The sequence below is a fragment of the Anolis sagrei genome, chromosome 2 (assembly GCF_037176765.1).
Source record: "Anolis sagrei isolate rAnoSag1 chromosome 2, rAnoSag1.mat, whole genome shotgun sequence".
Lineage (NCBI taxonomy): Eukaryota > Metazoa > Chordata > Lepidosauria > Squamata > Dactyloidae > Anolis > Anolis sagrei.
Genome location: NC_090022.1, coordinates 262,201,643 through 262,216,238, shown reverse-complemented (window position 1 = coordinate 262,216,238; position 14,596 = coordinate 262,201,643). Strand labels below are relative to the sequence as shown.

At 40.9% G+C, this 14,596-nt stretch overlaps 1 protein-coding gene across 1 annotated transcript in view; it reads left to right on the top strand.

Moving 5' to 3' along the window:
• MRPS27 (mitochondrial ribosomal protein S27) overlaps window positions 1-8,025 on the top strand; it is a 65,453-nt gene extending 57,428 nt beyond the window's left edge. The window contains exon 11 of the mRNA XM_060761690.2: window positions 7,650-8,025. Coding sequence (XP_060617673.2) covers window positions 7,650-7,889 — 240 coding nt within the window. The 3' untranslated portion in view covers window positions 7,890-8,025. The remainder of the gene's footprint in view (window positions 1-7,649) is intronic.
• Window positions 8,026-14,596: the final 6,571 nt, after the last annotated feature.

Below are 14,596 nucleotides of genomic sequence, written 5' to 3'. Positions count from 1 at the left end.
GTGGCGCAATGGGTTAAACCCTTGTACCGGTTTGAATCTGCAAGACCGGGTGAGCTCCCATCTGTCAGCTCCAGCTTCGCATGTGGGGACATGATAGAATCCTCCCACAGGATTGTAAAACATCCAGGCATCCCCTGGGCAATGTCCCTTTTGACAAATGCAATCGGATAGAGATTCTGGAATTAGATACAGAGGATTTATGTTTTATTGATGCTATTATTTATGGAATTTTATGATGTTTATATGCTTTTAACTGTTTATATTATATTATTGTGGCATCGAATTGTGCTGGTTCTGTAAACCACCCTGAGTCGCCCTCAGGCTGAGAAGAGCGGTATAGAAATATAGTAAATAAATAATAATAAATAAACAGCCAGTTCTCTCACACCAGAAGCTACTTGCAGTTTCTCAAATTGCTTCTAACACAATAAAAAAAACAGCTTAGGAAGTAGATATTTTTCATGCTTTGAATGTGATTTTCCTGCTTCTTGACAGGGGGTTGAACTGGATGGCCCACGAGGTCTCTTCCAACTCTATGATTCTATGATTCATACTATCATGCTGTTATGTACCACAGCATAATATTATTGAGAGCCTTCTCCTCTCTTTCATGTAATTAGCAAATTACTGTTGCTTCTATATTTAAGAAAATATATTTTGCTTCTGGCTTAGTTCTAAGGAGACCATACAATAATACATGAGATGGATTTTTTGTGAAGTTTAAGCCTTTTCTGTATTTATTTCTTGTTGTGGCACTAGAAAGACCCTTTTTAGAAATGGCACAGATAGTGCTTTACAGATCAATATCTACAGCAGGGAAGGCGTCATTCTAATGTGTAGCTGGACACATTTTGTGCAGTAGGAGAATAAAATATGCAGTAAGGAATAGATTTTTATGTAGTTAACCACCTGAGATTTAATCAGGAACCATGTTATTTCTTAAAACAAGTGGATGAGAAGAAGATAGGGAAATTATAATTATCTTTCAGTCTTACTAAACTTATATTAACAGTATATTAACTGGGCAGGCCCACTGGTGGTGCAGTGGGTTAAACCGATGAGCTGCTGAACATGCTGACTGAAAGGTTGGTGGTTCGAATCAGGGGAGCGGGGTGAGTTCCCACTGTTAGGTCTAGCTTCTACCAACCTAGCAGTTCGAAAACATGCAAATGTGAGTAGATCAATAGGTACTGCCTTGGCAGGAAGGTAATGGCTCTCCATGTAGTCATGCTGATCACATGATCTTGGAGGTGTCTACAGACAACACCAGCTCTTTGGCTTAGAAATGGAGGTGAGCACTACCCCCCAGAGTTGGACAAGACTAGACTTAATGTCAGGGGAAAACTTTAGCTTTACTATTAACTGGGACAACCGTCTTTTCTGACTTTGAGCAAGATGGAAACAAGAGTCAAGGTATGTCTAGCTGTTTTATATCCAGTTGTATTGCTGCAGGCATTTTCAGTTGCCTCCAGCACTCCTTTTGCACCACAGTTTTTGCCATTGCATACATTTTGGAAATTCGGATTTATCCACAATGCCAATGCACTTCAGGAATGATGCAAATGTATCCTCACTCAATACGGCTGTCCATTACTTTTCAAGATCTGGAGACTCTTCCCAATAACATATGGTGGTGGATGGATGGATGGATGGATCAGGGGGAAGCACCCCCTTGGTATTGTCCCTTGTGTGCAAAAGTGGGGAGATGGCAGGAGGACTTAGAGTTGGTAGAAGTAGTCAATTCTTTGCATGTTTGCTGAACAAAGACTATTGCTCAGTTACAGCTAGCCTGCTTTACACTGACTGTGTTGGCTGAAGGACTGCGAGGATCCTACATCCATACTTATTAAAACACACAGGGAGTTTAGTGGGAGTTGACACATAATGGATAAGGGCCTAAAGTATGTGTCAGAAAACTAAAAGTTCACCTCTACCAAATACATAGAGCCCCTCTTGGTGGTGCAGCAGGTTAAACCACTGAGCTGCTGAACTTACTGACCGAAAGGTTGGTGGTTCAAATCCGGAGAGTGGGATGAGGTCCCACTGTTAGGCCTTGCTTCTGCCAACCTAGCAGTTTGAAAACAAATGTGAGTAAATGTGATCAAAAGGGAAGGTAACGTTACTCCATGCAGTCATGACCTTGGAGGTGTCTGCGGACAATGCCAGCTTGTTGACTTAGAAATGGAGATGAGCACCATTCCCCAGAGTCGGACACAACTAGACTTAACGTCAGGAAAAACCTTTACTTTTACTACCGCATACATAATAGTCTCTCCCTTTCTTAGACTGTCTTTCCATCTGCAGGATGAGGGATAATAATAGCACTTGATCTTATCTTCTGCTTTGCCTCTTGAGTTTGTTTCAAGAAAAGCATACCTAACCTGTAAAAATGTCACAGCCCACTCACCCTCTTGTCTGTCTGTGACAGGGCATCCTTAACAGTGGAAATGATCATGCTAGTTGCTTAGAATGAATCACTGCTTCTTGTGGGCCAGGGACTTAATGCAGAGCCAATGTCTGTGTGATTCACTATGTGACATTTTGTCAGGAAGAGGGTGTGGAAGCTCTGGGAATGTAAGGGGGAGGTTTTCCCAGCATTGAACAGGGCTAAAGAGTGGATGCAGTATAATATCTCTGTTTATGCTGAACTCCTTTCAGTATGTTCAAAATAATTCAGTTGAAAAGGACTACAAGGGCTATCCAGTACAGCCCCCTGCGATGCAAGAATGCACAACTAAAGCACCATTAAGAGATGACCACCCAATCTCTGTTTCAAAACCTCCAGGGAAGAAAAGTCTGAAATTGAATTGCTTATCCCAGACACTAGGGGATATTAGCAATAATAGAGTAAATTAATAAATGTAATAATAATTATAAGTAGAGTAAAATAATAAATGTAATAAAAATAATAACAGAGTAAAATAATAAATAATTTTTACTCAAGTATAAGCCGAGGGGGCTTTTTCAGCCTAAAAAAGGGGGCCGAAAAACTTGGCTTGTATTTGAGGATATATGGTAATTCCAATTAGTGCATGCATTTGGGTAACGATTAAGCACCAGGTACTCAGTGCTTGATATTTATAACATAAACATGTATTTTGTTAATATTAAGTGTAATTGTATAACTGCAAGCTCATTTAATGATCAGGATGTAGGTCCTGGTTCTGCACCTGTACTAGTGTTTCCATTAGACCTGCTTCCTAAAAAGGTGTCTGGTGTTTTGCCATGGCTCAAAGCACTGTTTCCAGACTCTACCAGCACACAAAATTAAAGGGATGGCACCAGGCATAGTACAGTTTAAAATATCCTTCAGTTGAGCTCAGTCACTGTGCATATGTGCAAGGATAGGTCTCGTGGCATTGCTCACTTCCTTGTTCCATAAGGTCACATTTCTAACCAGGACATCCTTTTTACTAAACTGAACAAGGAATTTTCCTGAATTTGAATGGTGCATGTGTCATGTAAATGTACTGCCTTTTTCTTACCCACAGGGCTATCCATATGCTTTGATATTAAGGGAAAGAAAAGTTCATAGTGGGGTGCGGAAAACACGGTGGAAACATGGGTTATACTTTCAGTAAAAGCCTTAGTTTTTCAATCAATGTGTAGAAAAGATGTCATTTTAGAAAAGTATTCCTTAGATAGGCAGCTATGTTACTTTGCTTGTCTGTTTTAATGAAATATTATCTGCATCCAGGAGCTATTTATCTCTACAGAAGATTTTGTCTTGTTCTTTGAGCAAATTACTACTGGCTTCCTGCATAGAGACATATTCTGTCATAGACAGGCAGTGCCGCATACTCTTGGTTTGTATCAAGTTACGAAACTCTGAGAATGGGACATACTTCTCTATAAAAGCCAGGTAGCACCAGGGGAGGAGCACCGGACACTTTCGCATTTACCCTTATCTGCCTATATTTTGGATAACAAATGTTCAAAAAGCACGCCTGGTGTGTCAGTAAAGGCACAACACCATCCTTTCTGTCATTTACTGTATAACTCTAGGGATGTGCTTTAGATGATAATGGTGGGGAAAGGTCAAAGAAACCCACTAAGCAACATTAGACACATTTGATATGCAGTATTTCAATGATCAAGCTGAAGACTCACTCAAGGAAGCTACAGCCCCGAGTTTGTAAGACCTGAGCAGAGCTGTTGATAACAAGGTGATTTGGAGGACCCTCATATATAGGTTTGCCATGAGTTGAAGTCAACTTGATGGCAGTTAACAACAACAGCTGATCAATATTAATTCTGTTGTGCACTAGTTACTAGTAAGGTAAAGGTTTCACATGGCAAACATTCAATGCCATAGACACACAACATATATAGACAGACACACATAGGCTATTTAACTTTCCAGCTTTCATGAGGGTATTCTGGCCACAAGGGGAGCTGTCGCTTCATCATCCATTTGAGACACTGATGGAGTACTTCCTCATTCTTTGCTTGCTTGCTGGAGATTTCATAGCATCGTAAATTAGTTAAATTAGCCTCCCCACATAAGCGGTACATTAAGTCTAGTCATGTCCAACTCTAGGGGGTGTACCCATCTCCATTTCTAAGACAAAGAGCCAGCGTTGTCCATAGACACCTCCAAGATCATGTGGCCAGCATGACTGCATGGAGCGTCGTTATTTCCTGCCAAGGGGGTACCTATTGATCTACTCAGATTTGCATGCTAGGTTTGCAGGAGCTGGGTCTAACAGCGGGTGCTCATTCCGCTCCCCGGATTTGAACCACTGACCTTTCGGTCAGCAAGTTCATCAGCTCAGCGGTTTAACCCGCTGTTCCACCAAGGACCCCTATCAAGTTACTAATTTACAATTTAAATCTTTATATACCTGCTGGGCTTTATTCTAGCCTAATCTTGCCCAGCGAGATTAAGCTAGCCCCCACCTTAGAAACTTTTAAGAAGAACCTCAAAACGTGGCTTTTCCGTTGCGCTTTTGGAGAGTGCTTTTACATCTCCTTTTGTCATGTTCCTCTATAAAGGGTGTCCTCATATTGTACTGTCTCTTGCCCGCAAGAAGGATTGTCTCTACTACTCAGTTCATGAGTCTCCCTTACAAATATATAGGTTTTATTTTTATCCCATCCTTAGTTTTTATCATTGTATCTTGCACATGTGGCCCGCTCACTGTGATTGTCTTTGATTTTCTGTTGTATTGCTTTGCACTGTTTATTATATTTTATGCTTGATTTATTTTATTTTATTGTGATGTTGCTTTATGCTTTTTATGTTTTACTGTATTGGAATGCACTTCTGGGCTTGGCCTCATGTAAGCCGCCTCGAATCCCCTTTGGGGAGATGGTGCTGGGGTATAAATAAAGATGATGATGATGATGATGATGATGATGATGATGATTATAACCCTTATCGTTGTATACAATCAATTGCACACTGTTGACCCCCCTCCCTGCTTTGTCTCCTTCTGCAACACAGAATGACTGTTTTAGCTCCCTATTTTGAAACCTGCCCTTGAAAAAAGGATGATTGTGGGATCAGAATTGTGTGTCAGATGGAAATTACAAGTTACATAGACCAAGAACTAAATACAAGGGATATTCAAACTTATGTGGCATTTGAAGCAGCCAGTATGGTAGCTGTAATTGAGAGCAGGAACTGTAATCCAGTGATATAGAACCTAAAGAGAACTACCTTGTAGTTTGGAAATTATCTATCTTACTGATCACATAAGGCACCCTGCATACCTCTATTGTCACTTGCAAAGCAAGCCACTGTGAAGTTGTGGTTAGAGCACAAGTGAGCAAGCACATCCCTCCAGCTTTTGTTGGCTGTTCCCAGCATAACCAAAGACGAGGAATGCTGGGAAGTGCAGTCCAATGGCATTTTGTAGTCCCGCTGCTGAGTTAGAGCATTTGACTAGAATTGAGGTGCCTACACTGCCATGAATCGCAACAGATGATGTTGGGCTAGTTCTTAGCCTTATGTACTACCTAGGTTTGTTGCAAATATTAAATTATATAGAAAAGTGCATACCTATCATGGAGTTTAAGATCATCTGGGGAGGCCCTGCTCTCGGTCCCACCTCCCTCACAGGCGTGATTGGCGGAGACGAGAGACAGGACCTTCTCATTGATGGCCCCTCAGCTGTGACCAAGCCTTTAGAGAACTTGTGCAATGGATAGACTTGGCACAATGTGCAATGACCATTGGAACAGCCCGGATTACGCTCATGGATTACATGTTTAACTCTTATTGTATTGTTTTTAATTGTTTTAATGTGCTTTTTAATTCTATTTTAATATTCATTTAAGTGTACATTGTGTTTTAGGGCATCAGATTGTTGCCTGTATTTAAAGCCACCTTGATTCCTCTCTGGAGTGAGAAAAGCGGGGTAGAAATGTCGCCAATAAATAAATAAATATCCATGATGCCTTGTGACATGCTCTCCTAGCTAAGATGACAGTTTAATAAATACACCATTGAGTAAATGTAAAATGTCTACTCAGATATGAAAGCAAATAGGTTCAGATGGGCTGCAACCTAAGAATCTTGGGGTGGAAGGTCCATTACGGAATATTATTTAGCATCATTACATGTCAATATCTCCTAATTCTTTGTTGTCCAGCATGCATCCAACTTGAGGAAATGTCTCTTTCTGCCTCCAGAGCAAAGCAGGAGCCCCTAGCTGGCATCTTGCCTCCTTCCTAGATATCTCTCCTCCCACACTCTGGGAAGCTTCTCCATTACCACGATTAATTTGCCTTTTGTCTGGGGAACATCAAGCTGTCCAGTAAAACTTCCATAACCACAAATGGCTCTGCATCTTAAAGCACTTAAGTGAATTAATATTTTTTATGATTCATCCGGGGGTGTTGCAAGAAATACTGCACCACATATATAAGTGGAACTCTGATAAGATGTACTGCTCAGATGTCTGGCATGATTGGAGTGGAATACCCCCACCTCAAGCCCCCCCCCCCACAACAGCATCCCCCAATAAGCAGAATGAAAGCATTTATCGTGGTTGTGTACTTAGAGCTGACCTCAAAATCACATGATGCATTAGGAAAAAAGGCCATAGAGGAATATCCTGGGCAATCGTGTGGTGGCTCACGGGAGCTAGTTAGTATGCCATTAGCACAAGGATATTTAAATTATTCCCATCTGTTGAGAAGAAGGTTAGCTGAAACAACTCAGGGCACGTTCTTGCAACGGCATAGTACGGGGGACAGAGGGCCCTGAAATGCTGAGATTGTTAGCTTCCCCATTCATCATATCTTGGCTTCTAGCATTTTTATTAGTGCCATTTCTCATTCAGTATGGCCCAACCCAGCACTTAGTAGGATTAAAAATTGATTCATTTTTGTCTCTGCTTTGTTATTGCTAAATAACACAAATCTAATCTATAAATTATTTTTTTTCCACTGCTTCTCCTTCTCTTTCTTGGAAGAGGCAGGGAGGAAGGAAGGAAGGAGGGAGAGACAGGAGGAAGGAATGAGTGAGCCTTTATTGCAACTGGCACATGTTTCCAAGGCAGAATAATCTGACAGAAATGTTATATTCCATTTCCAGTGAAAATAAGATCATCTGGGGCTGGGTGACTGGGTTGTTGCTGTATTGTGGCAGGTTGATGAGCTGCTGTTTTCTTTTTTCTTTCTTCCCTCTCCCACTGTGGCAGGAACTGAATTCTAAACTGCAGTCGCTTGGCAAGGTGGAGTCTGCACCGTTGTTGACACTGACCACCCAGCTTGTTGAGGCAAAGCTGCCAGCACTTGAAGTGGAAGACACTGCAAATTACAAGCAGAGGCTAAAGGAGTGGGAGCAAGAGCGAGCCGGTCTGATCGAAAGGGAGAAAGAGCTGAAGGAAAAGGCCAAGAAACAGATGGAAGCCCGGGAAGCAGCAAAAGCATCTGCTTAATATTCCTGCTTATAAACTTTCTCATGCGGCAGAGATACTCCTGGCAGTGAACAGGAGCTGTTACGAAATCGTCCAGAAACCAAACTGCCATGTGGCTTTGACTGTATTCCAAATAAACATTTTCCAATCCATCTGACTTACCAATCTAGTAAGAGTATTTCCTCATCCCTTTGAAAGCTATTATTTAGTATTATTCTTCCCCCAAATGCCCCCAGTGGCGCAACCGATTAAACCCTTGTGCCAACAGGACTGAAGACCGACAGGTCAAAGGTTCAAATCTGAGGAGAGCACAGATGAGCTCCCTCTGTCAGCTCCAGCTCCTAGTGCAGGGACATAAGTGAAGCCTCCCACAAGGATGGTAAAACATCAAAAACATCCGGGTGTTCCCTGGGCAACGTCCTTACAAACGGCCAATTCTCTCATACCAGAAGTGGCTTGCAGTTTCTCAAGTCACTCCTGACACGAAAAAAAAACTATGTTGTGTCTAGAAGCAAAGATCTGTCGTGTAATGAATGATTCATTTCTAAAATGAGCTCAATGAGACCATACAGTCAGAATACTGTGGCCACAGTCATTGTTTGCTATTGTACACCCATCAAGTTACTTATAGTAATGTAAATTTTTATATACTTGCTGGGCTTTAATCTACCACCAGAATCCTTGTGATTCGGAGAGGAACTAGTCACTCACTCATTTAACACAGTGGTTCTCAGCCTTCCTAATGCCGCGACCCCTTAATAGTTCCTCATGTTCTGGTGACCCCCAAATATAAAATAATTTTTGTTACTATTTCACAACTGTAGTTTTACTACTGTTATGGATTGTAATGTAAACATCTGATATGCAGGATGTATTTTCATTCACTGAACCAAATTTGGCACAAATATTCTATACACCCAAATTTGAATACTGGTGGGGTTGATGGGATTGATATTGTCATTTAGGAGTTATAGTTGCTGGGATTTATAGTTAACCTACAATCAAAGAGCATTCTGAACTCCACCAACGACGGAATTGAACCAAACTTGGCCCACAGAACTACCATGACCAACAGAAAGTACTGATAGGGTTTGGTGGGCATTGACTTTGTCTTTTGGAGTTGTAGTTCACCTACATCCAGAGAGCACTGTAGACACAACCAATGATGGATTTGACCAAAAGAGCATGAATACTCAATATGCCCAGATGTGAACACTGGTGGAGTTTGGGGGAAAATAGACGTTGTCATTTGGGAGTTGTAGTTGCTGAAATTTATAGTTCATCTACTATCAAAGAGCATTTTGAGCCGCACCAATGATAGAATTGGGCCAAACGTCCGACATAGAACCCCCATGACCAACAGAAAATACTGTGTTTTCTGATGGTTTTTGGCGACCCCTCTGACACACCTTCATGACCCCTCCGGGGGTCCTGACCCCAAGGTTGAGAAACACTGATTAACAGGTATTAATGAAGATTACCTGACCTGGTGCCCTCCAGATGTATAGGAGTGCTGCTCTGATCATTCTTGCTATCATGGCCAGCAGTTGTATTCTCTGGAATTGATAGAGTAATGCTACTCAAAAGTGGTAGTCCTTGGACAGGTGCTGGTCATTGGAAAGTTTCCAGGAAAGAAAGAATTGTGACCAGTGGACACAAACATAGTGTGCTGGTCCTTGGCACAGACTGAGCAGCACTATTATTGACCATCCCTTTGTGGGCACTATTAGGAAAAGCTGACTTGAATGCTTAAAAATATTTAATTTCATAATTCAGAGACAGTACATTTGAACCTGTTTTACATTGATGCAAATCATGGGTCCAGCTGGCTCAAAACACCAATCCACCTAGTTTTATCTGTCAGTATTTATCCAAACCATCTCCTTGTCTTCCAGCTTTCTACCTGGGAGCCCTCAGTGGAGATAAGAACCTAAAGCTATGTACTCTGCTGCAACCTTTCCATTCAACCCGTTTCTTTCATAGGTTGCTTCCAGGCTTTTCACAAGCAATTTATCAACTTCTGTGGAATCTTAATTCTGTCCTAAATAGGTTTTTAAACTTGCCTTGCAAAATAAGCCATGTGTCTCAAACTGAAAATTCTAAGTCATTGAGGTATAATTGTGCTTGTGCAAATCAGTTTTGACCTTTTCTGTTTGCAGTTTGCCCCTGGCTTTGTCTGTGTTTTTCAGCTTACATACAGCCTTTGTGAACAGCTGCAAAGTAATTTTGAGGAAGTTTATTGTGGTACTTTTTAAAGCTTTAGTTTTATTTTTATGTGACAGAATCAACTTGCTTGCTGTGCTGCTCTCTATTGCAGTGCATTGAAATATAAAGTTTTATAATTTCAATTTCTGTAAAGTTTAACTCTTGTCACCAGACATTTCTGCAATGTAGTAGTTTATGGTTATGTTTATGTCACAGTGCATCATAGTAGTAGCCAAGACTGGTCAGTGTCCAGCATATAGATGGAACAGCTTTAGGCACTGCAACCACCCAGTGAAATCCTCAAACCTTCTCTGGAGGACTGGAAAAATCCTCCAGATCTTATTTTAGATCTGCAGAGTCCCGTCTTTTGTAAAGAAACCCAATTCATTGCTTTCTAGTTTTGCAGACAATCATCTGATCCAGTGTATCCTTTTTTGTCCCTCAAAAACCTTTGCCATTTCCCTGGTCTCCTTTTATCCTACTCTCCCCACCCATTTTTCTTCTTTCTTTCTTTCTTTCTTTCTTTCTTTCTTTCTTTCTTTCTTTCTTTCTTTCTTTCTTTCTTTCTTTCTTTCTTTCCTTCCTTCCTTCCTTCCTTCCTTCCTTCCTTCCTTCCTTCCTTCTTTCTTTCTTTCTTTCTTTCTTTCTTTGTCTAAAAATCTGCTTCTCTCCAGTTCTATACTATCTGCTCTTTCTATTTCTTCTTGCAAGCGTTAGGTGTCAAGTAAGTCACTGAAAGGGGCATTAATCATGACACAGATGCCTTGATGCAGAGAGAGCTACAGTCATCCAACTATCTTGAATGATACCATCTTTTGGCTCCGATTTGGGGGACCGTATGTGCTCCTTAAGTAGACCTGCTGCTTACTACTTAGACAAGATAAACTTAACCCTCAGTTGGCTGCCAGCTGCTCTAGATGTCTGAGTAGCACCACTATGTAGGCCACCATGGCTAGTGCAATACCCAGGGATGTTTTCTTCATTCAAGCTGGTCAGGGATAACTTGCCAATGTAATTAAAAGCACTTACACACATTATATGTAAATCCAGGAATACAGATTCTTTGTTGAATTTGTCTACTTATAAATGGTTGTAAACTTGTCGTTTCTACAGCATTTACCTAGCAGATTGATCCTTTGGGTATAATAATTATTTTATTGCCAAATATAAACCAGCCCTTAGACTTGGTGCTTTTATAAGCCTGTACTGTGTTCCATGATTTCCAGAGAAGTCTGGATGATTTCAAACTTCCTTAAGAATGTATAGAGGTTGCTGGTTACAAACTCGAAGTTTTGTTTTTTCCAAGTTGGAAAAGTACTGTATTTGACAGGTGTGGATGCCTTCTCCCATCCACAGCATTAGTAAGCTAAGCATAACTCTTAATGTTGTATGTGTAAGGTCCTGAGACAGACATCTAGACATTCACAGTGGTTCTCAATCTGTGGATCCCCAGGTGTTTGGGCCTACAACTCGCAGAAATCCCAGACAGTTTCCCAGCTGTTAGGATTTCTGGGAGTTGAAAGCCAAAATGTCTGGGGACCCACTGGTTGAGAACCATTGGACTAGAAGGATGGTTTGGCCCAGTAAAGATTAACACCCATAAGTTACCACATTCCATTATACAACTCCTCTGCCAATTATACACATATAAATGCTTGCACAAACATTCAACTCATGTAGCATAGCATCTACAACAGAAACATGCCTGTGCCTTTAACACTTAAGGCAAGTACAGTGCACAGAAACAAGTTATATCATATTCAATAGGGATTATTTCTTGGGCAAATTAATAGAAGAATATAGTCTTGAGTATTTCTTTTTCATGTACTATTTTCTGCATTGTGTACATTTATAAATAGCTGGGGGTAATTCTTCATTTATGAACAGCAGGCAGAAAACCAGTGAGCATGTTTTACAAAGAACCAACACTTTGGGTATTCAGTATTTCCTTATAGTGATTATGTTTTGTATACATGCTTTGTAACTTACCGGGTGTCAAGGAAAAATGTGTGAGTGTATTGTGAAGCGTCCACACTATGCTTTGCTTTTAATCCAATGGCAGCTCTTGATTGGAGCTACAAAAGAGTTAATTTTTGTGCCATTTGAAATGCAAATTGCTGATTCAAATTCACAGCAGACACCAAATACTTTAATGAATCAGTAAGCAAATATACAACCCTCCCTTCCCTTTATTATTCACAACACTTTCAATCCAATAGAGAAGGTCCATTATTCACAAGAGGAAAATTACACATTTACTTCCCTTCATTTCAGCTCAGTGTCAGACAGTCTTTTGCTGTCCTAGAATCAAGCAACTGTCTGCACAGCTGGCAAAAGAATATTAGTAAGTCCATTCACATTCAGATTAGTATGAACAGGAAGGTCCAAGCTCCAGACTATAGCTGAGCAAAACAGAATGTGACTAGGGTCCTCGACTATTTGCACCACACATTGGCTTCTGTTTTAGAAGGTGTCGCATCAGTTGAAATACCTTACTCTCAACTTATCCAAGATAACTGGGGCCTTTTGTTTTTAAAGGGCAGGACAGCTGTCACAAAAGTGACCTCGTGATGCCACATTTTCCCCAACTGGTGAAGACCCATGAAGAGAAATGGGTTATTGCAAATTGGTCAAGTCAATCTTTGGAGGCTCCAGTTTAATAATTCCACCTTCAATCGCTCACAAAAGACAATGTAGTCTGTGAAGTTGCAACGTACTCTGCAAAAAATCAATGTCAGTAACATTATATGCATATATGTGTGTACCAGCAGCACATACATACGATTTTTGTTCCAACAGTATGATTGTTATTACTGTTCGACATTATTGGAGGTGATTGACAGGTGATATGCTGCCTCGAGGTGTAGTGAAGTCTTCTTTGGAGGTTTTTAAACAGAGATTGGATGACCATCTTTCAGGAATGCTTTGATTGTATGTTTCTACATGGCTGGCGGATGGACTGGATGGTCCTTGTGATCTCTTCCAATGCTATGATTTCCTTGAAAACTGCCCTGGTTTGTTGTTGTCATGTGGGTTCATGTTAACTCTGACTTACGATAATCCTATTACATATGGATTTTTGGTGGATTTATTCTAAGGTGGTAATACATTGCCTTCCTCTAAGACTCAGAGGGTGTGTCATGCCCCAAAGCTGGTTTCCATGGCTGGGCAGGGATTCAAAACCTGGCCTCCTAGCATCTAGTACAGTGGTTCCCAGCCTGTGATCCTTGGACCACCAGCGGTCCACAAGAACGAAAATATTGTCTGCGGCTTCACCATTACTACACCGTTGCCTCAAAACCATGCAGCAGCAAGAGCGATTGGTCTCGCTAAACCCTCATAGTGCTATGGCAACAAGGATGTCTGGAAGAGAGAGGCTGACTACCCATGAAAGATTACTACCAAAACATCAGCTCTAGATTATTAAATATGGTTTTCTTTGGGTGAGCAGATGGCGACTACAGGATGGCATATGTTCTGTATCAGAAACTAGAGCTGATGTGGTCTATCCAATGCAATTTTCTGAATCAGTACCCCAAATAACCAAACCGAATCTAAAGTTGACCAAAAACTGATTCGTAATCCTTTCGTTACTAATGTTGGAGAGTGGTCCCTGGTCAAAGTGGTTCCTGTTCAGGTGGTCGCTGATCAAAAGAAAAAGGTTGGGAATCACTGCACTATGTTGACTGTGATACAGGATGGGCTATAAATAATGTAATTAATAAATATTGTGCACTGCTAGTGCCATCAGGGTTTATTTAAAAAAAAAACACTTGCATTGAATTCTGAGCTCTTGGAGGTTAAAGAACAAAAAGGTAGGTACAATATCTTCAGCATGTTGCCATTTGCTTAGTAGCTTCATTATATGCATTGAAGTTGAAGGAAAGATGAGATATAACCTTGAGGAAACCAACAAGAACTCCGTAGGATGTAATTGTTCACTGCCATCGTCTTGAAATATTTGTCACGTTTTAAACATAGTCCCTCAGCATCAGCCAGACACATCACAACCAATATTGAAGATTTAATCTAAGGAAATGGCCTTCTTTTGCTATTTTGTTTCAGATAATTTTTAAGGTCTCTTGGTTCCAAAATCGGCTGAAATGGAAGTCTGAGTATATGATAGGGCATCCATCTGATCCTTCATCTCTCACAAAGTCTGAGGTTCAGGATTGCTGTATTTAAGGAAGATCTGCCTGACACTAAACTTCAAAAACTTCCAAGAAGGCCCACTTTCCTTACCCCCTTAAGATTAATGTTAGTGGAGCCAGTATGTCCGAGTCACAGCATTTTTCATCAGCCTGAATTGGGATAATCTCCATGTTGAAGCAGGTTAATTGCACGTCTGTCTCTTTCACTCTAGGCTAGCATTTATCAACCTGTGGGTCGGAACCCCTGGGGGGTCACAAGGGGGTTTCAGGGGGGTCACCAAAGACCATCAGAAAACATTTTTGATAATCTTAGGAACCTATTTGGCAGAGAAGGGTGAAGATCTCTCCACCTGTCCTTCTCTTCCTTTTTGG